At 46.2% G+C, this 25,885-nt stretch overlaps 1 protein-coding gene across 1 annotated transcript in view; it reads right to left on the bottom strand.

The window, feature by feature from the left end:
• Positions 1 to 6,346: 6,346 nt before the first annotated feature.
• LOC119403385 (uncharacterized) overlaps positions 6,347 to 25,885 on the bottom strand; it is a 32,832-nt gene continuing 13,293 nt past the window's right edge. The window contains exons 4-5 of the mRNA XM_037670325.2: positions 16,215 to 16,419; positions 6,347 to 6,657 (exon numbers count right to left, since the gene is read on the bottom strand). Coding sequence (XP_037526253.1) covers positions 6,551 to 6,657; positions 16,215 to 16,419 — 312 coding nt within the window. The 3' untranslated portion in view covers positions 6,347 to 6,550. The remainder of the gene's footprint in view (positions 6,658 to 16,214; positions 16,420 to 25,885) is intronic.

The following is a 25,885-nucleotide window of genomic DNA, read 5'->3' as shown; positions in this document are numbered from 1 at the left end:
TGCACCTGTCAAAATGTAGTCTTCATCTTCAGGTGAGCGCTTGTCACTCGTTTTTCGGACGACTCGCTGAGGGAGCTTGTGACGAATTTCACTAACAAATGGCTGTCTAAGCCTGTGACGGCCGCTAGAATAATCAAATGGCCGTCACAGGAGTGACGGAAGGTTCACAAACCAAAACTAAATTCGAAACGCGCGCCGAACCGGATTACTCCGCGGATGGGTACATGTGCATGTAGCCGCGCCCCCGTAGCCTTTCCTTCATTGCCAAGCAAAGTCCGCGAGTATAGAGTCATCCATGTTACAATCAAGAAACATGCATTTTTAGCGTTTTTTATTGCCACTAAGGTCAGAGCGCGCCGCGCTGTTCGCGTTTCTCCCCCCCCCCCCCCTGTACGTTTTGATTCCTTTGTTTCGGCAAAATTCGCTACGAGCTCATTTCTGTTACAAAATTAGCCTTTGAAAACCTTCGATATTTGTTTTTTGAAAGAGTCGCATTTCAGTGGCGTAGTCGGGTGGGTGGCACACCGGGACCGCCCCCCCCGCTTCAATTTCTTTCTGCCGTGCGATGACAGCACGAAATGACACTCGACCACACTTACCTGCCCGGACTCCACGACGAATCAAGGGCGTGACCCTCCCCCCACCCCGAAACAAAGTTCTGCCTACACCAATGTCACATTTTGATCATAAATTGTCAAATTTCGTCGAGTTCTGATCAGTTATTTTCGGTGCATTTCTGCCCAAGAAGCCGGCAGCCTATGGAAATTTAGAAAGTTTGGTAACTTTTCAATAAATCTGATTTCAGGTACATACTTTACCAAAAAAATGGCAAACTACAATAGCCTTAAAATCCTGAAAATTTCTAGTTTTCAATGTTACGTCACATTTTCATAAAATTTGCTCCCGGTTCATTTTTGACCGAAAAGGTATGGGAAAGTTCATTTTGGGTGAACTGTTTACCAACACAGCAAGCCTATCAACCTTGAAAGTTTTGAATTTTCGCTTTTAGAATGTTTTGTTGCATTTTGATGAAATTGATTTTTGCTACATTTTCTAACAAAAAGGTACGCCTACAGTAGCCGTTGAAAATCCCGAACTCTTCGATTTTTCAACGTTAAGTCGCATTTTGATGAAGTGGATTACGGGTGAATTTCTGACCAAAACCATAAGCATTAGAGCTTTCGGAAATTTTCAGTTTTTGAATGCGTGGGACATAATTTATTGTGGTGCGTGTTTGACCAATAGGCTAAGCTTATAAAGTTGCCTGCCCGGTAGCTTTCAAAATAGCCCTAGGCAAGCCTACAAGATAGCTTTCTGCTAGCTGCTTTCCACGACAACCCAACTGAAAAAACGACCTCGACTCTATGCTGGCCCAACGTGCATAGCCGACCTGGCCGGCAATGGCCCGAGCTTGACCGACAGAGCTGGGCCGAAATTGCAATTGGTTAATGGCCTTACACTGGTCGACCTTTGGCTGCCAACATAGGCCCAAGGCCGTAGGCCAACCTTGGTGGTGCACAGTTGGATTAAATTATATTGTGCGAATAATCTAGTGCAACCTATAGTGACCGACGCTGAACGCTCAAACAAGACATTTTCGCTGACCGACAAATAGTGCGCGCGATGTAGGAAAAAAAATTGCGCCCACAGATATAATGCAATGTCGGCTTGTCGCTGGCTCATGGTACTTGGCCAACGCGGTAGGTAGCAAAGCATGGCCCTACGGAGGACTGCGTTTGGTCGCCCGAGCATTGGGCGCCGAATCTTTCCCTATCATTTACCTACCGTTGGCTGAACGTCTTCTGCCAACTAATAACCAGCTTAATTGGTTGCCGATCAGGGCCCCACATTGAGCCACCATCAGTCGGCCGACAACACCGGTTGCTGAGCGCTGCCCAACTGTTTACCGGCCGTCGGCCAATTTCAGTTGGGAAGATACTGCCGTGACACACCGTCACTGAAGTCTCATCACGTAACTGGAAGTTTCTGTCCAACTATTCAACACACAAATTTGGGATAATTTGCGGTAACTAAACTTAGACATTTTGACAAGCACAAAGAAACACTCACACAAGAGACAAGTAGACAGGATGGGCACTACTAGCACCCCGTCCCGTCTACTGTGTTTCTTTCTTGTGCAAGTGTTGAAGTCCAGCCCGACATAGCCACCTTTCCTGCGTGCCTGGCATGCTGTTTCACCGACAGGGCCTCGAGTTGATTATCACCACAAATTATGTGCGATATGTTCAATTTATAAGATAATGAGTATGCCGTATATTGTGACTGGCCTACAACTTTTCCATACAAACTGCCCTCAGTTTGGTAATTAGGAAACGATTTTAAAATCCAGACTGTGGCAATAGACAATAAATACGAACATGGTCGCGGGAGGCGCGACTTGCCATCTGTCCCTGGGAAGCCATGTGGCGACTGGATCAAACCAGGCAATCTACTGGGGGGCCAGTGGGGCCCTGGAAGAGAGACCCAGGCTGCTGTTATCCACCGTGTTTCATTAATGTTGATCATCTTATAAATTAATTATTTAAATGTTATTTTAGCACAGATAAAGTATTTTTGCCTTGGTGGTTCAGCGGAAGGGACTTTTCTATGAGAGACGGAGCGGCTCCTTTCTGGGAAGCGCTCCCTCGCACGGGAGTACAAAGACTGACGTTGCAGCCTCCGCAGTGAATTTTTGGGTGGTCACGTATATTTACAAGAGCCGAGAAGGTTTATGGCGGCATCCAGGAAGCCTTCATTGAAACGGTGCAATTCAAAAACATATCTGCCCAGCACATCAACTTCAGGCCTTTCGCAGCTCACTGCTGATGGTTATCACAAGTCTTAAAAATGAGCCACACTTCTTTTCTAGACTTCACATCAGATAAATTACATTTTAAAACGTCTATTACATGCAGTCGCTCTAGAAAACATAGAAAGTTCCCTACCATGCCAGCTTTGAGTCTTTTCACGTGTACGTTCACATATCTCCTTCCAATGTTTTCCCTATCGAAATTGTTCACAGCGTTTCTTGCAAGCAGCACGCAAAGCTTGTGCTGTAGTCAGTTTATTGTTCGATTTTGCTGTCTACACTTCTTAAAAAAAAAGTGTTAATTGCTGGTCAAGCTTGTGCTCTCCTTATATTTGTGTCAACGATAAAATAGGACAAAAGCATGTCATTCGAACAACGCTTTATTATGTGAAGCCTCTGCCAACCACATGTCTACTTCAATAAAAATCACACAATTATATCAGTGCTAAAAAAACACCAACAGGCAGCTTAGGAACGTATGCAGAGGTACAACTGAGCTGCACTTACTCAACAGCCTTGAAAATACAGTACTACAATAAAATTCCAAAAGCAAGGCAATGAATAAAAACATTACATACAAAACTAAACATTCGTTGGCAAAAAAAGTCCAACTGGAGTATAGACCAGAACACAGCGAATTTCATGCGCATCGCCATATTTGCATCGCGCGTCGCGCCATCTATCGCACACGCGACGAAACAACATGCGCGGGCTGCCACGCCAGCAGACGCTACACAGAGCAAATGTGAAACTCCCGAAGCTCAGCCCGTCGGAGAGCGTGTTTCGCGTCTTTTCTAGCCTGGACATTTTCGCTGATTTTATTGAACATCAAGAACATCTTGTTCATGCAAGTCCACAATGTATACAGTACGTGCTGAGTGGGCTGCGGAAGCAACCTCGTCAGATACGTACGCTGTTACATTTGTAAAAAAATGTTCTCGCTGTAGTACGCGTGAATCGTAATTGCAGTGCAGCTCGCGAAAGAGTGAAACGTTGTTTTGTTGCCCCATATTACAAGTTGTGCACAAAGTTTTGTGAAAGCTCGTCATTTCAGCATGCATCGCGTAATAATTAGAGTACGCTTTACGGGTAGTTTCGCGGAGCGTAATTTTTGTTTCACGAGCGCTCTTACAATAATGCGTCTTGCTCACAAAAGCATGCTATCAGAGAGTATAACCTGCAGTATCGTTCAGCGATCCCTTTTGGAAGCTACCTGCGCAATTTTATTCTTGTAACGATGGTGCTTTACAAGCGAAACTGTGCTACTCTTACCCCCGTATTCAGAAACGCTCCTCGACTTGAACTTGACTTGCCACCGCCTTGGGCAGCGCGTTCGAAGCGCGTTGAAGGTGGTGGCAAGTCAAGTTCAAGTGAAGGAGCGTTTCGGTATACGGGGGTTAGTTAAGCCGGTTAGCTACGCCTGCGACGTAAATGACACTGGCGCGAGTACTGCTTACTTACGTGCCAATATATGTATTATGTGCAGCTGGATGCCTCGTGTCCAAATAAATTTGGGGACATCAAACACTGAAATGAAAGCACGAAATTCTGACCAGCTGTTGAGGAGCACCGTGCCATTTATTACCTTTTGAAGACGAAATCTCGAAGGCGTGGATGCTATCAAAAGCACTAAAGCTTAATACTACGTTGAAAGTGGCAAAGCATGCTGATTGCTTGTGTTTGAAAGCACTACCTTGCACTAGATTTTCGTCAAAGGAAACGCTCAAAGGTATGAAGTGCACCCCCAAACGGCTCGCGCCTGCCTTCAACCCAGCTGCGTGTCACGCAAATTAGATTCGCAAAATGAAATAGGTGGGCATCACACCGCAGAATGCACGCGCTTAGTGTACTTACTCGCGCATTTTCACTCGGCTCCTAGTTTTTTTGCTTGAATCCCAGTTATCCACTCGCGGCGAAGCTGAAAACACCGCACCGGCACTATTTCCGTGGCGCGTCGTAATCGTCGCAGACAACGCTAATATCCTCTTGTTGCGCTGCTTGTTTTGGCATCCAAAGATGACGCAGTAGTGCCCAGACGAGCTCTTATACGCTGAAGCAGCGTGAACGGGTACTTTTTCGCACTTTAAAGCCTCAGAACTGCAGCTTGCCCTGTTTACTTGGTGCAGCACGCGCGCGCCTTGGCAGCCCGGTCAGCCCGGCGTCTGGGTGTGAGAGTATCCGCTCGGCTCGCCAGCAGCCTGGGTGCGAGACAGGCGTGCTCTGGTGTATATATGTATTGTGCTTCTTTGTAAACCGGTGTTGATATTGCAGCTTGATATTTATTGCCGACTCTCTTTGGTCCAACAAAAATGACATGCAATATTACATAAGCATGTAGGTGTAGGTATGAACAAAAACAGAAACAATATGAATACAGAGATAACGCATATGGCTATGAGAATCGAGTTAAATGCCGCATAAATAAATACGTTGTTACCACATAGACTTGCACGTCAATGCGATCCACTTCCAAAAGAAAGACAACGAATAAAAAATATTACAAATAAAATCAAACACTAATTGGTGCAAAATCCAACTGGAATATTGCGCTTCCTAATAAACCCGTGTCTATATCACAGTTTGATAGTTCTTGTTTGCTCTCTTTGGCACAACGATAGTGACATACGATGCTATAAAAGCATGTAATCAGTAGACGTGAACGATAGTAAATGGAAGATGAACACAGAGATAATGGTTACGACCATTAGAATGGAGCTAAATCCAACAAAAATCCGACTACATTAAGTGATGTTTAACACAAAAACAAGAAGGGAGGACACAACAAATGCCCTAACTTTCAACAAAATGGTTTATTGCAACCGAAGCACAAATATATACAGTGATGATGCCCACATGCTGTACCCAGATGTCATGCACAGAGATGTGCATTTTTCCTATCATACAAGATATGCGAAACAAATCACGAACTAATGCATGTTAAAAAAATAGAATTCTTTATCTGCAAGGGACGGTGTGCTTACACAATTGCTACCCAAGTTAGCGATTTTTGCGGCTTCTACTATTAGTCTAGTTATTTCATCACGGTTGGTCGATAACAACTCGGTGTTTTAAAAAAAACGGGGTGCACGCACAAGTTCTGCAATGCATCATGAGCCACCCATCGTTGCCTTTCTTCACAAGGTTACAGTGCTCTCGTAAACTTTCGTTCGGACAGCACACCGTCTGTCTGATGTACTGCTTTCCGCATGAATGGGGTGTACCAGATTCCCCTTTCATGCAGAAAGCAGTACTTTGGACAGATGGGGCACTGTCTCAATGACAGGTTATGAGAGCACTGCAACCTTGAAAAGAAGGGCAGTGATGGGTGGATTGCAATGCATTGCAGAGCTTGCACGTGCGCCCCGTTTCTTTTTAGAACACCGAGTTGTTATCGACCAACCGTGATGAAATAACTAGACTAATAGTAGAAGCCACAAAAATCGCTAACTTGGGTAGCAATTGTGTAAGCACACCGTCCCTTGCAGATAAAGAATTCTATTTTTTTAACATGCATTAGCTCGCGATTTGTTTCGCGTACCTTGTAAAAAAAAACAGTATGAACAGGTATGTAAAAAAACAGTGCTTCGATTGCAATAAACCATTTTGTTGAAAGTTAGCACACGTGTTGTGTCTTCCCTTCTCGTCCTTGCGTTACTTTGCGTTGAACATCGCTTGCACGTCCTAACAAGGCTGAATTTCTCCCCTAGTCCGGCTACAATGTCACCTTCGCTGGTGTGCACATCACCAATGCGATCGTAGAGCGTATCCCTCGTTCAGTCGGCGCAGCATGTAGGAGATGACCATTCTCAAGCGGCTTCTGTTGGCGCCAAAGTTTGCACACGTGAAGTCTGCGAAAGAACGAAAAATCAATCAAAGCGACGACAAATCTTGTTAGCCAGAACCACACTATCCAAAAATCTCGCTTTTGACTCCTCACAAGCTGTACAATCATACGACTGCACAAGATTACTCCACCACAGCACACAACTCCTCGAATTGATCATCAAAATAAGGTTCTGGAATCGTGACATGCATATTTTTATGAATCATTTTTAATAATTATAATTTCTGGGACTTTACATAAAAAATCGCGACATGATTATTAAGCAATGAGATCGTCGAACAGGGAATGTCACTGGAGCCAACATCTATACAAAAGTGGTCTTGTGTTAAGGCAGCAAAAGCCTTCCTTAGCAGTGTGTTGTACATGTACCAGGGCTGGGCAGTATCACAATAGCATCTTAAAGATACTTTTGAGTATCTCTATTTCTATATTGAGATACATTTGAAAAATGCATTAGTATCTCAGTAGTGAAACATTTTTACAACATACCGATATATTGTGATACTGCACAACACAGGTATCACTTTTTTTTGGTCGGAAACGAACTCAAGCGAAGTGACAAAAGCTTTGAAAGCTTGCTCATGCGAGCTGCAGATTATAATAATTGTTGGAGTTTTATGTCCCAAAACCACTGATAAGATTATGAAGGACACTGAAGTGGAGGGCTCCGGAAATTTCAACCACCTGGGGTTCACATGCACCTAAATCTAAGCACAAAATCTGCGGCCTCCAGCCGCAGATCTGCGCGTCCAGCATTTTGCCTGCACTGAAATGCGGCTTCAGTACTGGGATTCAATCCCACGACCTTCAGGTCACCAGTCGAGCACCATAACCACTAGACTACCGCAGTGGGTGCGAGCCGCAAGGTGCTGTCGGCCACAAAAGCATGCAGGATCTGCAGCGCGCGGTGGAGCGGCAGAAAACTGTATTACTGCGTCGCCTACCGTAGCATCGTGTTGATATCGGCTGCGGCCTCCACAATTAGCTAAGGCAACGGCGTGTTACGTTGCAAGATCTAATCGCTGAGGATGCAGCCGATATCCAACACCACGCCACGTGATGGTAGGTGATACAGCAATGCAGTTTTCCGCCGCTCCACCACGTGCTGCAGATCCCGCAAACTTTTGCGGCCGACAGTACGTGCACCACACCAAAAGAACACCTGCGACAAGTCGTCATCATCAGTGGCGATGAATCATGGATGGAGACACTTCGGCTTCTGACTGGTTAGAACAGACCCACGTGAGTGAGCAAGTGTTTTGGTACCTACATGACCCGAGAAGAGATATCCCCATGCAGCAGGACTTTTCTGCCACGAAGGCGGTATCATTCATTATAACATGAACTTGTACTCATCTACAGCAGTAGAGATACTGTTCTCGTTTGCCAATCTTGTGCTGAGGCCAAACCGAAGATACCCAATTGAGAAGCTCCTGTTGCCTAAGGGCAATTAACACAACAGCCTTCTCAGCAAAACAGATGTGTGTAAATTACAAGCATGCTTTTTATTATTTCACTGCTCAACGTTAGTGATTAGAGCTATATGCGTGAAGTGCAAGTTTCAATGCGCTGCAACGTTGTTCACAATAATGCCAGGGACAGCCATCAAGAGACGTATACCGTATTTTCCGGCGTATAAGTCGCACCTTTGTATAAGACGCACCCCCTACTTTTTACGACTTTCGAAAGAAAAAATGATATATAAGACGCACCTTTATATAAGACGCATCTATTTTTAACTCAGTCGACATGATAAAACGCCATGACCCACGCAGAGTACATTGATTGCGAAATGCGTAGTCACGCACGGCACTAAATATCTGTAAGCAGCAGTTTTATTAAGGCGCAGAAAACCACTATTTATTCTACTGGATTTGAAGCCACATCCTCTGGCGCACTGTCAAAAGTTCTTCCGCCTCGGTTGGCAGCATCGCTGGGTTGCCGTCGTCAGCCTCTGAGTAACTTTTACGCAGCATTGTAAGCACCTTGAAGCACATCGTCGGCACTGCCTGTACTATGGTGGCTACCATACCTTTAGGGCATTACCAGACTTGGCGAGAACACATAAACAACGAACGCGCCGCACGGTTATCACACCATCGTCGGATACCACCATACCACCTACACACGCATACAAAACGTAAATGGCGACCGGAAGCCGGAAGCTGCGACTACTGCTGGACTGCAGCGACGTCTCACACGGAAACTGATGATGATGATAATGAAGTGGTACTTTCGCTTTTGTAACTGATATTGCGGGCGCTACAACGTTACAGTGGACCGTTGTGGCGCTCTTTTTTATTTATTGCCTCAGTTCTGTGGGTATAACTCTTCGTTTAAGAACAAACAATTCAAACAGTACAATGGAGCACGCGACAGTGGTGGCTTTTATTGCGGCCGTAATCTCCGTGGTCGCCGCGCTGCTTGAACAGCAAGTAGCTGACATCTAAGATCGCAGCCGCTTCATTGTTAAAACAAAATTAGATATATTTTTACGAATGCTCTCGAGCTCTGTTTATCGTACTCATAAATTAAATATAAACAAATTGGTCTCGCAGAATCACGTGACTTTTTGCGTATATAAGACGCACCGTTATATAAGACGCACCAGCGAAAATCTAGGAAAAAAGGTGCGTCTTATACACCGGAAAATACGGTACGTTGAAGACAACCGATTTGGAGACTGTTCTGTGCCGCCACCTTAGGGTGAGGTGCCTGAGTACTCTCCTGTAAGTACACTTGTCTATAGCCCCTCGTCTGCGTCTCTTCGGGTAAAATTATGGTGGAGTTGCTGGGTACCTCCCTTCGTCATGAAGCTTCACAGCGGACGCCAACTTGGGCCTTCCAACATGCCTCCAGAAGATACGTCGACCACTCCGGCTCCAACACCTGCTGCCAACGCAATCTACACCAACGTCAAGACGTTGACAAGTGGCTCAGCCTTTACGAGCATGTCAGCACAGTGTTTCCAGCAAATTTTTGGAAAATATCCTACGTCACGGTCAAAATTACCCTACTTTACCCTACAAAATTTATTACCCTACATTTTACCCTATGCCTGAATATAGCGCAGTGTAATAATAAGGTATAGACTTTTAGTCATTCTACGACATGCGGAGGTATGGTGGCATTGAAGTTGGCAGTGACTTTGGAGGTTTGAAAATTGGTTTCGAAGAGAGACTAAGGAACATGAAAGACAGCAGATGGGAAGAGAAAGCATTCCAATATTTGTATGGGAAGAGCGTTGACTCACAGTTGATAATCACAGTTGAGGAGACTCATCAGCAAGTATATGGCTGGCAGTGTAAACCATATGATAACAAAGAGCATTAAGCAAAAAGTTAGAGAGCCGGAAAAATTTTTTGGATAGTAGTGATGGAAAGAAGACCGGCTCTGAGCGACTACCGAAAGGGTAAAGACGAAATAAGCAAGGATACATTTTATGACAATTCAAGAAATGCCTTGCTGTTTGAAGCGAGGTCGGGTTGCCTTAGAACGCTTAGTTATGAAGTGACATTCAGTGAAGAAGAGAAATGCACACGCCTGGGAAAGGTAAGAAGGTCACGGAGCATGTTTTAATTGATTGTGAAAATATACACCAAGGGTGTATGCTAGGGCACTAGCCTACGTGAAGCCTGGGGTTTTAGGGACAACATCGGAAATGTAAATAGGCCGGCGATAGAAATAAGTAAAAGATGACTGGAGGATTCGTGAAGGAAAAGTAGGCAGAAAGGAAAAATACAGTAGGAAAACTAAGGTTAATCAGCAATAAGGTGCCGAAAGTCTGGCTGTGAACTTATAAGGTATTTTTATCGGAAGAGAACCTTAATTCAGCTAGACAAGATTACACCAAAATGGAGTAATAGTAACAACAGCAACAACAACAATATAATAATATTAATTATTATTATGATTATTGCTATTATTATTAACATAATTAAATATTGAGCTCGGTGGCGCACAGGTCACCACTCCATTATAAGGGAGACACTCGTAGCATCCATCCATCCACTGTCATCAAAAAAACTCGCATGGTTCCTTATGCATTCGCATAAAAATCGTGAACTTACACTTTGCAGTGCAATGTTCGTTATCCGAACAGTATAAGTTGCCTTTTTTGTTCTTTTCTTTTGCAACGCATCTACAGTGCACTAGCATCAAATTACTTTTTTTAAGGAGTTTGCCATAGTATATTATATTATTGTTTTACTGAGTTTCGATATATCAGCTGCGACTTAATGCCTTTTTTTTTCATGTTTATGTGCATGCGACTGAAAATGCGTATAATCATTCTTACTGCTGTTCGTGCTGCTGTTTCTATTCATGCTATCCTATAGTTATCGCAGCAGCCTCTAGGTTGCTCTTACTAATAAATTTTCATTGACCATTCTAATTTTTGTTTCGTTCCGTCTCTTATGACTTTTTTGTATGTGGAATTTATTGTGTTCCTCCTGCAATGATGTCAAATGAGATCAGCAGTATTGTTGAACAGATATACAGTCGACGACTGATAATTCGGACTCCACGGGGAACGTAAATAAGTCCGAATTATCGAATGTCCGAAAAAACGAATGCGTCAGAAAAAAAAATACTTTTATTGACACTTCAGGGTCCCGGTGGCTGAAATTGTCAATGCGTTGCTGCCCGCACTTCCGCTTACGTGCAACCAAGTCCGCCTGTATCTCCGCCAGTGTGATGTGATCGCTGTACGATGGCGAGCTGATTTCGTTCGTGAAAGCAACGCGTCTGCGCGGCGCACTTGGCGGTCGCACAAAGAGGCAGCATGAATGGCGGCGCAGCGCGTTTGGGTTCTCGCCTATTAAATACGTGCACTACCATGCAACTGCACCAGGCCACATGCACTATCGGGCAGTTGACTGAAGATGCTTATCGTAAGGCTTGTCAGCGATTGAGCCGTACTGGCGCGTTTGCCACCTGCCGCCATCACGCCTCCGTGCATTTCCACTGCTTATCCGTAAGACATCGCTGCACGGCGCCGTGATAGCGGCCCTTTTGAATTGCCGGTCCGCTTCACCCCATAACACGTCGGCATCGCGACAAAGCTGACTTTCGGACTCTGCTACTGTCACAAACAGGTGGACTCGCGAAAGTGCTGGTTCGAACATACGAGATGATAGACGCGGCAGAGGCGGGGGCTTCAATTATTGCCCCTCGGACCTGCAATTTGGGCAGAAAGTCCGAAAAATCGGACGCCGAAGAGTTTTAGCGTCCGAAATTTCCGACGTTCTTGACCGCTCACGTCTATGGGGCTGGTGACGGTGCCGCGAAAGCGTCCGAATTTTCGAGCATGTCCGGAAAATCGGCAGTTGACTGTATCTACCGCGTTTCGTTGTCGTCGGTGCGGCCTTCGGCGCTGGCTGTGAGGGCACTGTTGGCGCCATTTAACTCGGATCTTTTGAGACAGCAGAGCGTAAAATAAAGCAAGTCTCAAGATAGAAATGAACGCGCGCGCAGAACGCTTTACCGCAGACGCGGCAGACAGACGCATTCGCAGCGTGGGGATACAGGAAGCAAAGCTTCAATTTGGGCTAGTTGGTACGGCATAGCAATGTAAATGCGCTGAATGAAGCACAGACGAGAAACCTAACTTGTCCTGTCCCTTGTTACGTTTCTCGTCTGTGCTTCATTCAGCGCATTTACATTGCTATACAGGAACTGGAACGTAGGATGTTCGCGATGTCGATAGGATTTCCCACAGTTGACCAGTGCCTCCACGATCGGCATTTCAAATCAACGTTTATAGAACCACGTCAGTTGCAAAACTGAGCGATGTTGCGCGGCGCTGCCGCTATCAGCGACAGATGTGGCGCTGCTGTCGCAACAGGATTCACTCACTCCACTCTCTTCAGCCAGCGGTGAATGTTGCGGCGCGTTAGTATCAGTGGAGGCTGCTTTCTGCGTGAACAGTTTTACTCTTTCCGCGCCCTATTGTGCTTCAGATGTGCTGCGTGTCTTCATCATGCCGACATGTTGTGTTCCTGGCTGTACGAGCGGTTACAGGAAATCCAAGACACCACGACGTTTCTTTTGTGCCTAGGGTCACTAGCTCTTCAATGAAGGGGGGCGGGGTAAACTACCATAGGGAGCCAGCGAAGTCAGTTTTCTTAATTGCGGTATATTCCAGACAAATACATTGTTTCTCTATTAATTCGGCCTCTTGAAGTTGTACTTCAGCTGGCTACGTGCTGCTCGCAACATTTCCTCTTGCTGGAGAGTGTACTCGTAAAAGTTGTCGCGCTTCATGCCGAAGTTCAGCCAATGTAGTTAAAGACCTTCGAATCCACCGCTAGCCACCGCAACATTGCTTCATGCGTGCTATTCGTCAGAACATGTCGTGTTCTGGAGCGTGACGTGCGTTGTCGGGTGTGCGTTGGATCACATAAAAATTTTTAACTGGATGGTCCCGAATAAATCCCGGACATATAGCTGTCCCGACAGGGACGGCTGAGGACACTGTATGAAAAGTCGGGACAGTCCCGCGAAGTCCGAGACGGTTGGTAACCCTATTTGTGCCCCGCGTGATCCGGACCAGCGAAAGAGTGTATGCTTGGCCATGTTGGTAATTCATATTCATATTTCACTTTTTGAGCGCACAATTGAACAAAGACGAAAAGTGACGCGGACATAGCGCTGTGAGTATAAGAAACTGACCGACACATCACGTATGCGTGCATGATATGCACCTTCACGAGCCTGAAGACTTTCACTCACATGGTCTATGGTAAGAATTAAGGCTGAAACCGCCAGCGGAAAGGGGCCTCGTGGAAGGATGCGTCCCAACGATATTCCCGAACTTGCCTTGATTTGAGTGATTCTAAAAATTGTGCTGTAAATAATATTTTACACTTAATTGGAGCTGTTTTGATAAGGTTTAATGCTTGAGACTGCAAATAAATCGTGCCGTTTGTGTGCATCACACTATACATGCCATATCTCAAAAATCGTTTCACTGCATTGCGTGCGTACGTAAAATAATAGAATTTTTTTTTCTGTAGCAGGACTGAAAGTGTGGCGTGCGGCGATTTTACCGCTCAATGATTGCGAATAACGACAGCCGCGATACAGAGTGAAAACGCCTCACTTCAAAAAATATAAAGTGAAGAATTATCGGAAAGAAAACAGCGCAAAAAAGACGGACAACCAGAAAAATGAATGCACAAACAACAGCGCTGGCTTACAACAAAGATTTATTCGTTAACACCGCGCAATACTTGCACAGTCCAAAACGAAAAGAAGGAAGTACCAACACGCCCAAGCATCCACTTTAGCTAAAGAATTACGCTACGGGAATGCGTCATATAGTTAATTTCTTATAGGGTAATGGAAAGACTCGTATGTTATGCTATCAAGCATCAGTTATCGTGGGCAGTCTAGAAAGCCATAGCTTTACTCACTTTGCCTTACCGCTGCTAAATATTACTCAGGTTTAAGCTGCAGCAGCAGCGCAACGGAAAATCTTGATAATATACAGTCGGCGATGTAAACAACGAAGCCCATTCTGAATGGCTGGCTCGGCGTCCTGCCACGCACATTACGCGTTTTCGTCTGCTAGCGGAAGCTTGTTGCGCCGCCAGCGCCACCAAACCGGAAGCTGCCCTGGCGCCGCGCGACGGGTTGGCTGACGCGGGGAGTTTTGCAACTTACCTGGTTCTATAAACGTTGTTTCAAATCACAAATCTGAGGCATAAAGTAGCGATCGAAATAGAGCCTCGTAGATCACCAATTAGCTTTCGTTTTGATCTCTGAGGCCATACTTTGTATGGTACGGGTGCCGAAAGAGATAATGGCTGGCGATTCGGCGTGCGCGACAGTCTCGGACAGGGTCCGGATTATCGAATGTAGATCTCGTAGCTGTCCGAAATATCGGTCGTCTTTACACATTACTTCTATGGGATCATCGGCGGTGCCGCGCGACTGTCCGAATTACCGAGCATGTCCGAATTATCGGTCGGCGACTGTAAATAAATAAAATAAGATGACTTGAAGGCGAAAGCCATCCTCTTTTTGTTCTCAATCGATTGTACTGATCTCCTTGCCCTCGAAAGCTTTCTGCACCTAGCTTGGTTTCGCACTGCCTCCAGGATCAGCCCACCTATGACCAAGTAATAATAATAATAATATATGGGGTTTAACGTCTCAAAACCACAATATGATTAAGAGATGCCATAGCGGAGGGCTCTAGAAATTTCTACCACCTGGGGTTCTTTAACGTGTACCTAAATCTAAGTACACGGGCCTCAAACATTTTTGCCTCCATCAAAAATGCAGCCGCCGCGACCGGGATTCCATCCCGCGACCTTCGGGTCAGCAGTCGAGCGCCATAACCACTAGACCACCGTGGTGGGGCCATCTATGACCAAGAGACAATGTCACGTCATAAAGTAATCTTTTGACATCACGCGAAGTGACATCACAGTAACATCAAAAATATTGGGGTAAGCTGTAACATCACGATCACATCATGTGATGAGATCATCGCATGATGATTTTTTGCATCACTCGTGTTGATGCCGACGGTCACTCTTCGTTTTTCATGAGGCATCTAAGCCTTGATAACTGGAACAGACGGCCGTCGCAAAATTAAAAGGTTCCTCCCTGTAACAAACAAATAGGAGACTGCGGAGAGGAAAAAAACGCCCATTGAAAAAACAATGCTAGCACAAGGATGTGTGGCGCATGACCTTTCGTCTCTGCCCTGTGCTGGTCTTTTGTGAATTGAAACAGTTCCAATTTTATTCAAAGAGAGATGTAGCTTTCTGATCTCTTTAGGAATGCCACCCTCCATAATGTCGCGTCAATCGTCTGCATTTTTCGCTGATCGATGACGAGCGAGAAGTGGAAATTATCCTACGTCTGATAAGAAAATCGTATTACCGCCTTACTAGCCCATGCTGTCCGAAAAATTCTGAAAATACTCTACAAGTAGGGTAATTACCCTATGGTTGGCAACACTGATGCGTGCGCTGTGTGATAACGACTACCAGTATGGTCACTGGCATCAAAGAAGTTTACTGGCAATCATGCAGAGCTGTCTATGACGTTGCTGCAGCCCTGAGAAAGAATAAACACTATAACACGAATCGGTATTTCGCACTTGAACTGGTATAGTGCATTACGGGGAGGAAGAAACGGCAGTTGGAAGTTAGCGCTCTGTCCTCTCGTGTCGGTCTGCTCGGCCGTTTCTTCTTCCCCGTAATGCGCTATACCAGTTCAAGTACGACGAACCAACTCGACCAATCTTCAACACTTGTCGGTATTTCGCCCCGTGTTATATTTATGAGAACTTCTGATGATTCAAACAGAATCCTGGTGTCCCCTAGAGTTTGAATAATCGAGAGCCTACAGTACCCTGAAGTTTCGCAAATTTGACACTAGTGTCAAAACAAATTCAAATTTCGAAATATTCGTTCGAATATTCAAGGCGCTTAAACAATTGCACATTCCCACTTTTATCAAACGCTACATTGTCCCAGATGAGGCGTATTCTTATGTGTGGTCGCCAAGAAACAAAACAACAGGTGCTAGTCTACATCACCTCACCGACTATGGCATTCAGGCGAAGTGGATCCAGGACTTCTCTGTTGTCGCTGGGACCCGTTTGCTTCAAGCATTTGCCTTGCAGCTCTTGAGGAGTGAACACGGCTAGGCAGAGTTGGCGGACAAACTTGGTCGCGGTGAGGTTTGGTAGCTTCCAAAGCTTCTCCAACTGCTTCTTCTTGAAAGTGACGCCTTCACCAATCTTCACCTGGGTTGGGTGAAGCAAAAAAAGAGAATCCACATCATGAACACCAACAAACAAATTCTTGGTGAGAACAAGGAGATCAGACGGGCTAATTAAATACGAGGCTTTACGTGCCAAATTCACGATATCAGGAGGTACAGTAGTGGGGCCTCTGGATTAATTCTAACCTACTGGAATTCCGTAACAAGAAACGTAAAAGGACTGGCTACCATTCTGTTTTGTGCAGCAAAAGGGAGAGTTGGGCTAGTTGATTTGCGTTCATATTGAAACAGCGCAAAAGACGTAGGACACAGAAAGACTTGACAACACAAGTCAAGTCAAGTGTGGTCATGTCTTTCTGTGTCCTACGTCTTTTGCGTTGTTTCAATATGAATTCTGTTTTGTATCGTTATAAACAGCGCAACATCTGAAACGTGCAACCCTGCAGCAGTTTCTCTGGAAAGTGAGCAGAAATTTTTAAGACATTTAGTGAACTTGGTTTTTATAGCGCAAAAGCAGCTGAGGCTATGCTGTGCCAGTCACAAAATGCAAAGTAATAACCAGTGAAATGACGTAGTTTTGAAGTTTATTTAAAAAGCCACATGTTTCCAGAAAGTTTAGCACATCAGGCAAGACTACTAGAGGATGATCTACTAGAAGCAGAGTCGGGTGTAAAGATATGTGTTGTTTGTATAATTCGCTGAAGTATTGCAACATCGGGGCATGCGATGAGGATGTGTATAAGTGTTAACAGTTCTTGGAATTTTTCACATGTCATTTTTCCTTTAAGAGCAAAAACTTGTGCGTCATGTGTGTGTGCCCAATGCGGAGTATTTTTACCCTCCGACAAATAGAATGCTACGGTCTTGCTGGACAAGAACGACTACCACAAGAAAATGATGGCCCTTCTTGGAGATTGCCATATGTACGCTGCTATAGCTTCTGACCCTACAAGCACACTACAGACTAAGCTGCAGAAATTGCTGACCAGGTTGTTCAATATCGTTCCTCCGCTCCACACCATTGTCTATTACCATCTGCTCTGCACGAACGGTTCGGGCCCTGCAATGTCTGGCCTGCCTAAAGTCTACAAGACTGGCCTTCCACTTCGGCCTTGTGTCGACTTCACCAGATCACCGCTCTACCGACTATCAGGCTACCTTCACCAAGTGTTGAGTCCTCTAGCCAGTTAGACCTCGACGCATGTTGAAAACTCGTCCGCATCTGTTTCGAAAGTAAAGGATGTCACACTGAGTGAAGATGACACTATGGTCTTGTTCAACATGACATAACTTTTCACAACCCACGAAACACGAAACCTCTACAAACATTTTATAGAGGTTTTTTTAAACATTTTAAATACGTTTTATAGAGGTTTTGTGTTTCATGGGAAGTGTCCCAGTAGATTTCGCAGCAGCCACGTGTGAAGAAGCCCTAAAAGCAGACAGTGGCCTTCCTGGTCGCAGCCCATTTGACGTCCCTGAACTTAGCGAGCTGCTGCGGTTTTGTCTTAGCAATGCGTATTTTTCGTTCGATGGCATCGTTTATCAGCAAATGCATGGTACAGCGATGGGAGCTTCAATATCGGTCACTACGGCTAAGTAATGGAAGCCTTGGAAGGAAAGGTCCTGGCAACGTTCACTCTGGCACCCAAAGTGTTTTACCGGTACGTCAATGACTGCTTCTGCATTTTGAAGAAGCAAGACGGCTGTTATGATCGGCCTGCCTGGCTTGGTGCCGCTTTGACGCATGAGACGTTGCGGCTAGGACTACCCTGATTTCTTCCGGGTCAGCGGTTCCAGAGATGCACCAAGAGCGGCGACAACACGAAGGTCGTTCGTGTAATATTCTCAGGTTGTCTGCGCCCCTCGTAAAACCCTTTGGGCACGCCTGACCGACTGACAGTTTAGGAAGCGTTGTTGGCCGTCGAGGCGGCTTGCTTTGTCGTCAAGGTGCCCCGGACAAAGGACCCAGCGACTGGGAACCGTCTGCGGATGCATTTCCCACGTTCTCCGTGGCGCCTTGTTGCCGCTGTTTCCACAATTCGTGGTCTGCCTCGCGCATAACCATCATTGCAACAGACTACGAAATTGACTTCCACGAAAGACTCAACGTCTTCGTGCTGTGCCGTGTGTGCGCGGTGGGCAGTGTTTTTCCCTCGCCATGGGACGAACTGGATGTGCCTCTTTCTCCTTTCGTGGGTTGGGAAGGAGGCGACGTTTCACCTTCCCCTTTTGGGGGCGGAGGTGAAGATGGAAATTTTCATTGGACTGTCCTGGCCTCCATTGTTTTTTCCTACAGGGAACCCTGGGAAGACCAGGACATAAAATGCGAGCGCCGATGCGCTCCCGACGAGCTCTCACAAGTTCTCTCAAGCTCTCACGAGCTCCGAGAGCTTCCATGATGCTAACCCCATCATGTAGCAACACGCTACCTGTAAATAAACGTTACTGTTAACAGCTCCGGGCTCCTCTCCTCGACATCTCCCCGGGACTCTGGCTGGCTCCGGTCCTCTGGGCAGACCCCCGACTACATCAACTGGTGGCAGCGGTGGGATGCTGCTGACAACTGGAACACTCCAACTGGTTAGCAGCAACGGGATGACCCATGCTTGACTCGGGCCTCAACGATATGGTGAGTGCTTGACTTTCTTTGAGTTTTGCCAGGTTTTAGCTTTTGAAGTTTTCTAAATCTGTGTGTAATCTTCTGTGCGTATAGGCTTCGTTGTACCGCTACCATACGTCACAGCTATTCACCATTTTAGCTTTCATGTTCTAAAACTGGCAGTGTTTTACCGTGCGTCTAGGCTTCGCTTGTTCGCTACCTAACGTCACGGCGGGTAGAAAGTCCTCACTCGTGAAGACCATGGAGTTGGTAAAGAAGCTAGAGAGACCAGACCTCTTACTACTGTGTGAAGAGCTGGGAATTAAGGTTGGGAGAGAAGAGAGAGAGTCACAGCTGATTAAGGCTATTCAGGAATGCGGGGCGGAGGATGATGAAATTGAGGAGTGCTGGGAGGAAGTTGAGAAGAACAAAAGATGGGCTGAAGAAGACAGGATAAATGAGAAAAGGCGATTGGCTTTAGCACTTTATCAGGCATCATGTAACCCGAATAACGGGATAGCACCCTCAGATAAGAAAAAGAAAGGCAGTCCTGCTAAGTCCACGTCTACAGTGAGCCACTCAGAAGATCGAAAGAAAGAAAAGGCGTTTAAGGCTAGGAAGCCGGTTGTATGCCACCGTTGCAAAGAGCTAGGTCACATCGCAATCGGCTGCCGCAAGCCTAGGAATGCTCTCTGTTTTCGGGACAGCAGCGACAATGATCTGGAACCATTGAAACCCCCATTCAGGAATTAGTTGAGGAAAACGTACCGCGGTACTCTGCCGCAACGTTTGATAGTGTACATCCGTACTCTTCGACAAATGAGGTGACCACAGGGGAACGCCCGTGCGCATGGCAAGTAGTTGAAAATGAATGTGTGTGTTTGCCATTAGCCCGCGTTGAAAGTGAGGGACCGTTCAGACTGCTCGCCCCGGAAACTTTGGTGTCCCAAAACCTGCCCGAGCATTATCCCTCTCAGAATGATGTGGATATGCTTTCGAAAGGCCTTTGTTTTGGTGACGAATCGGCGGCAGCTATGACGGATCCGATGGCCTGTGAGTCTGCTCATGAGGTTCCGAAAGCAGAAAGCGCTAATGAAGCAGACTGTAAAAGTTCAGATGATGAGGCGCTTAGCTTACCACGAGAGGGAGAGGCGCTCAACATAGCGCGAGGTGATGAAGCGCTTAGATTAGCGCGAGGTGATGACTCTCATCAAGGAGAGACATCTGATGGCGAGCCGGCTGGCTTAGCAAGTGTCGATTGTAGCGTTGTTTCTGAAGAGCAGACAGCTAGAAATAACGCCGAGGATAAGCCAGTTGAGCCGCCTGGAGTTTTGAGCAATGTACTTCCGAGTATTATTGCCGAGTCGGGGAGCGTTCCGTGCCGCCCTGAAAGAAAAAGGCGCCAGCGAAAACTTCGGAAAAAGGGGAAAGGTCCAAGTTGCCTTGAGCGGAGGCTGGAAACCCCTAATAAGTTCTCTAAAAGCCAAAAGTTGCGGGTCTCGCACAAATCGAGATTAAGCATAAAGCGTGTCGCGAGGGCCAAGAAAAAGAGACGCCGAAGGGGTCGCTCATCTTCGGTGAAGGCTAAACGGTGGAGCAAGGCGAGGTGGTGCGTACGCGACTGTAACGACAAAGGTCCTCCCCCAAGTTTGCGAGAGGGTGACCGCTGTTCGGGGAGCTCTTTGTCGAAGTTCGGGGCCCGCGGAGCAAAGGTCACCGCCACTGTGTGCTTCGGACAGGTTGGCTTTTTGTCCCTCCGTCGCGATCTGGCCCATCGACAACTGTGGTATGCGCGTCCCCCCAGAGCACGTCTGAAAGGGTGCCGCATTAAATTACGCAGTGTCACGAAGGATACTAAGAATTTGTCTTGTATCCAGTTTTATTATTGTTTTGTTTAGCTGTCTAACGTTTGCATGTCTGCCGATGAGCAAGGACTGTGTCGATTTTTGGAAGTTTTATTTTCCTCCTCATCTTGACTGCAGACATTGAGATATTTGCTAAACTGCTTGTTTGCTTACATTTTGCAAAAGCTAGCACCCGAGTAGAGGGTTTTGCGCTGATTTTAACAGAGAAGTAGGCTGAAGGTAAAAGCCTCTGTTTAAACCTTCTGTTCTTGCAGTGAAGTGTAGGTTTTGTTTCTCTGTTTGTTTTATGTTTTACGCGCAAGCTTATCTTGACAGAGAAGTAGGCTGAAGGTAAAAAGCCTCTGTTTAAACCTTATGTTTTTGCAATGTAGTGTAGGTTTTTGCTTTTGTTGATTTTATTTTATCCGCATAATGTTCGGACAGTGTAAGGCTACCAAGAATTTCTCTTGTATCCAGTTTTGAATTGTTTTGCTTTTAATGTTCGCGTGTCTGGAGATGAGCAAGGAATATGTCGATTTTTGTAACTTTTATTTTCTTCCTCATAACTGCAGACGTTAAGATACTTATTGAACTGAGTGTTTGCTTACATTTAGCGAAACCTAACACCCGAGTAGAGGGTTTTGCGCAAGTCGATTTTTAACAGAGAAGTAGGCTGAGGGTAAAAGCCTCTGTGTAAACCTTGTGTAAATTGCAGCACACTTGTTAGTATGCGCATCAGTGTAGTGTAGGTTTTTTGTTTCTCTGTTTGTTTTATTTTCATACGCGCGAGTTTGATTTTGAGTTTTACTTATACTGTGGGAGGCGTAATTCATTAACTACCTCCTTTCGTTTTGTTTCGCCCGTAGCACCTGCGTGCCTTGAACGCTGTGAATCTCTCTGGGAAATGATACAAATCGTTAGGCTGTTGATTTGCTTCGCACGTAGTGGGTATGAGTTTGTTATGGCTTCGTTATCTGATTCTTGAGTTTCACGAGTGAGCGCACCAATTGTAAATTTCTAGGGAGTTTTACCAAAACTGTAACCTGGCATTTCTCGAAGTCAGTTGAGTGCTCTATGTTTGTTGTGCCTCGGGTCTTGCGTGGTTCGTTTCTGGCGTTTGCTGGCCATGGCTCAGGTCCAGAGATTGGTGCAGCCTGCGTCAACGTCTACAAGGGAGCAGATCTACGGTCTCTGCGGAGTGCTTTGGTGCTGCAACCCCTTCGAGACCTCCTGTGACGGTGGACGGGCTGTTATGATCGGCCTGCCTGGCTTGGTGCCGCTTTGACGCATGAGACGTTGCGGCTAGGACTACCCTGATTTCTTCCGGGTCAGCGGTTCCAGAGATGCACCAAGAGCGGCGACAACACGAAGGTCGTTCGTGTAATATTCTCAGGTTGTCTGCGCCCCTCGTAAAACCCTTTGGGCACGCCTGACCGACTGACAGTTTAGGAAGCGTTGTTGGCCGTCGAGGCGGCTTGCTTTGTCGTCAAGGTGCCCCGGACAAAGGACCCAGCGACTGGGAACCGTCTGCGGATGCATTTCCCACGTTCTCCGTGGCGCCTTGTTGCCGCTGTTTCCACAATTCGTGGTCTGCCTCGCGCATAACCATCATTGCAACAGACTACGAAATTGACTTCCACGAAAGACTCAACGTCTTCGTGCTGTGCCGTGTGTGCGCGGTGGGCAGTGTTTTTCCCTCGCCATGGGACGAACTGGATGTGCCTCTTTCTCCTTTCGTGGGTTGGGAAGGAGGCGACGTTTCACCTTCCCCTTTTGGGGGCGGAGGTGAAGATGGAAATTTTCATTGGACTGTCCTGGCCTCCATTGTTTTTTCCTACAGGGAACCCTGGGAAGACCAGGACATAAAATGCGAGCGCCGATGCGCTCCCGACGAGCTCTCACAAGTTCTCTCAAGCTCTCACGAGCTCCGAGAGCTTCCATGATGCTAACCCCATCATGTAGCAACACGCTACCTGTAAATAAACGTTACTGTTAACAGCTCCGGGCTCCTCTCCTCGACATCTCCCCGGGACTCTGGCTGGCTCCGGTCCTCTGGGCAGACCCCCGACTACATCACATCCAACGCTTCATGCACTGCCTGAACGCCCAGAATGCGAACATACAGTTTACCGCTGAACACGAGAAGGACAAGGCACTGCCTTTCTTTGGATGTCTTGGTTCGCCGGGCTGGGAGCGCCCTCGCCTTTTCAGTATACAGGAGGCCCACACACACAGGTCGTCATCTCAGTTTCAATTCGCATCATCCCATAAGCCACAAGACGTCTGTAGTGTTACCCTTGGTAACACGCGCCATAAGGGTCTGCTCAGATGGTCATGCAGTGAGAAAAGAACTATAAACAATCCATCAGGAGCTAAGCCGCAACGGCTGTCCTGATCGTTTCATCTCTGGAACTGAGGAGCGGACACTACAGCCAATTTCACAGAGCAATGCGACAACCAGTGCACGTGCAACCATACCTTACGCGGAAGGAATCAGCGAGGCACTTTCGTGCGTATTCTCAAAATACGATTTCCACATTGCTCACATCCCAACCAGCAAGCTCCGAAACTAGCTCGTGAATGTAAAAGACAGGTTGCCAAGTGAATCGTTCCCAGGGGTGATGTACAAGGTACCGTGGGCTGACTGCCGTCAAGTGTATATTGGCGAAGCAGGAAAGTTCTTCCGACGCCTCAAGGAACACCAACGTGACGTGACTAAGAGAAGTCACAACATGAACGCCTTTGTTGAAGATTCGCATGAACATAATCATATCATTGACAGGGATAATGCCACTATCGTCGTCAAAGAAAAGAACGTGTCATTCTACCGGCTTCTAGAATCGCTAATCATTCAGTCAACGCCAGTTACAATGAATAGGACAACAGGGACTATGCCTGCCATTTGCACCCACTCTCTGTGTCACCTACTGGCCACTTAATCGACGACTTCCGGTCCAGTTCAGTGAACAAGGAACCCGTATGCAGTTCCAAAATGTCATAATTTCATCAGACTTGGTCAGTGACCGTGTTTCATCTCATCCAATGCCTGATCCTCGAACTCTTGACTACATATGAGTAATATAACTGAAGGAAGAGTTTTTTTCATTGGTTCATGGGCAGTAATGTCCCAAAGCGACACAGGCTATGAGAGACTCTGTAGTGGAGAGCACCGGGCAATTTAATTCAACAACCTGGGGCTTAACAGGCACTGACATAGCAAAGTACACAGGCACCTGGCATTTCTCCTCCATCGAAATGTGAAAGCCACAGCCAGTATCGAACTTGTGTCTTTCGGGACAGTAGACTAACACTTTAACCAGTTTCACCGCAGCATCTTCATTATAAAGGGAAAGGTGAAAAACTGGGGGTGTGCGAATATTCAAAAATATCGAATAACAACTCTCACAGTGTTCTATGTGATTCGCTACTCGAATTGAATAGTGCATATTAGAAATACCGAATATTTTTCGAATAATAAGCACCAATTAAATAACCTCAAAGGAACAAAACTTTGCAACAGAGAGGGGTAACTTTTCTTGTTTTGGTCATCGAATCAGCAAGATGCATGCAGCCCAAGGTTTTATGGCGCTGTATTGATTACAGGATGAAGACATTTTTTTCTTATAACTCCAGTGTCACCGGAGCGACAGAGACATTTATCTATTATCTTCATCATGACATTCACGATGATGTTGGCTCATGAATAGTGTTTAATATGATTAAGCAGCGTGGAGAGTTGGGCTAGTTGGTACGAGTTCATTCTGGTCGAACTGCGCAAAGGACGGGACACGAAGAAAAGCAAGACAAACGAGCGCAGACTAACAACAGAGTTTATTGAGCGATGAAACCAGCCTTTTTAACAGCCTCAGACCATATGACGCGTCCCCCTAGGGGCTACCACAGGAACCGCTAAAAGCCATGAAAATAGCACGTTAAGAAATTATCACTGAAACAGCTGAAAAGCTATCATTAAGACACGTGACAGGCTATAAAACCATGACAAACAACATGAAAAAGCATGAAAAGCGCAGTGCAAGAGAATGATTGTGCGCAATTGGAAACAACCAACGTAGACTGAGACGATTACGTGCACGTGGAGCAGAGATATGCGTACTCTTTGTCAGTAAGAATAATCGACGGGTGGCTGATGCATCCCTCCCCTTTCCTCCTGATATGGAACGCCTCGATAATTCTGCGGTCTATGAATTTCCTTTCTTTCGAGAGAACTGTCGCGTCTTCGAAAATTGCCTCGCATCCGCACTGCTGGCAGTGCGCTGGTAAATGCAAAGCTGGGGCGTTAGACAGTGATCTCTCGTGCTCCCTTAATCGCATGTTAATGCATCTCGCGCTCTCCCCTATGTACGCTTTCGCGCAAGTTAATGGCACCTGGTACACCACACCGACCTCGCAAGTTACATACTTATTCCTGTGATGAATTAAGCACTCACTTCGACGCGACTCTCTCGTGTCTTCCTTCCTCTTGCTAACCATGTTGCACACTTTGGAAAGTTTTGCAGGCGCGGAAAAAACTACATTGACCCCATATTTATTCCCGATCTTTTTTAATGCATGGGAAAGGCCGTGAACATACGGAACAACGGCGAACTTGTCCACCTCTTTCGGCTTTCCGCTGGCATTCTGTCGCATGCCTTTTCCTTTTACCACGCGGGCGAGCTTGCCGCAAACTGTGTTGTTACTCAGTTGTTAGTCTGCGCTCGTTTGTCTTGCTTTTCTTCGTGTCCCGTCCTTTGCGCAGTTCGACCAGAGTGTTTAATATTTATATATCAGCTTATTTAAAAGCTTCTGATAAAGTGCCACCACGAATACTGCAGTCACTGTTGTATTTCAACCTCAAGTTGCAAAATATTTCTAAGGCTCTAGTTGCTACTGCATACGAGCTTGCCTGAGTTTACATATTTGTGGCATTTTCTGTCTGCCCGTTAAAATTGATCATATGCTCCTTTGTTAAAGCTTGTGAATACTTGTTTCAAATAAAATAATGTGGAATTCCTAGCCTGTTAAATATGGTTACGTCCACATTA

Source organism: Rhipicephalus sanguineus, chromosome 8 (assembly GCF_013339695.2).
Source record: "Rhipicephalus sanguineus isolate Rsan-2018 chromosome 8, BIME_Rsan_1.4, whole genome shotgun sequence".
Classification (NCBI taxonomy): domain Eukaryota; kingdom Metazoa; phylum Arthropoda; class Arachnida; order Ixodida; family Ixodidae; genus Rhipicephalus; species Rhipicephalus sanguineus.
This window is presented reverse-complemented; position numbering and strand designations above follow the sequence as displayed.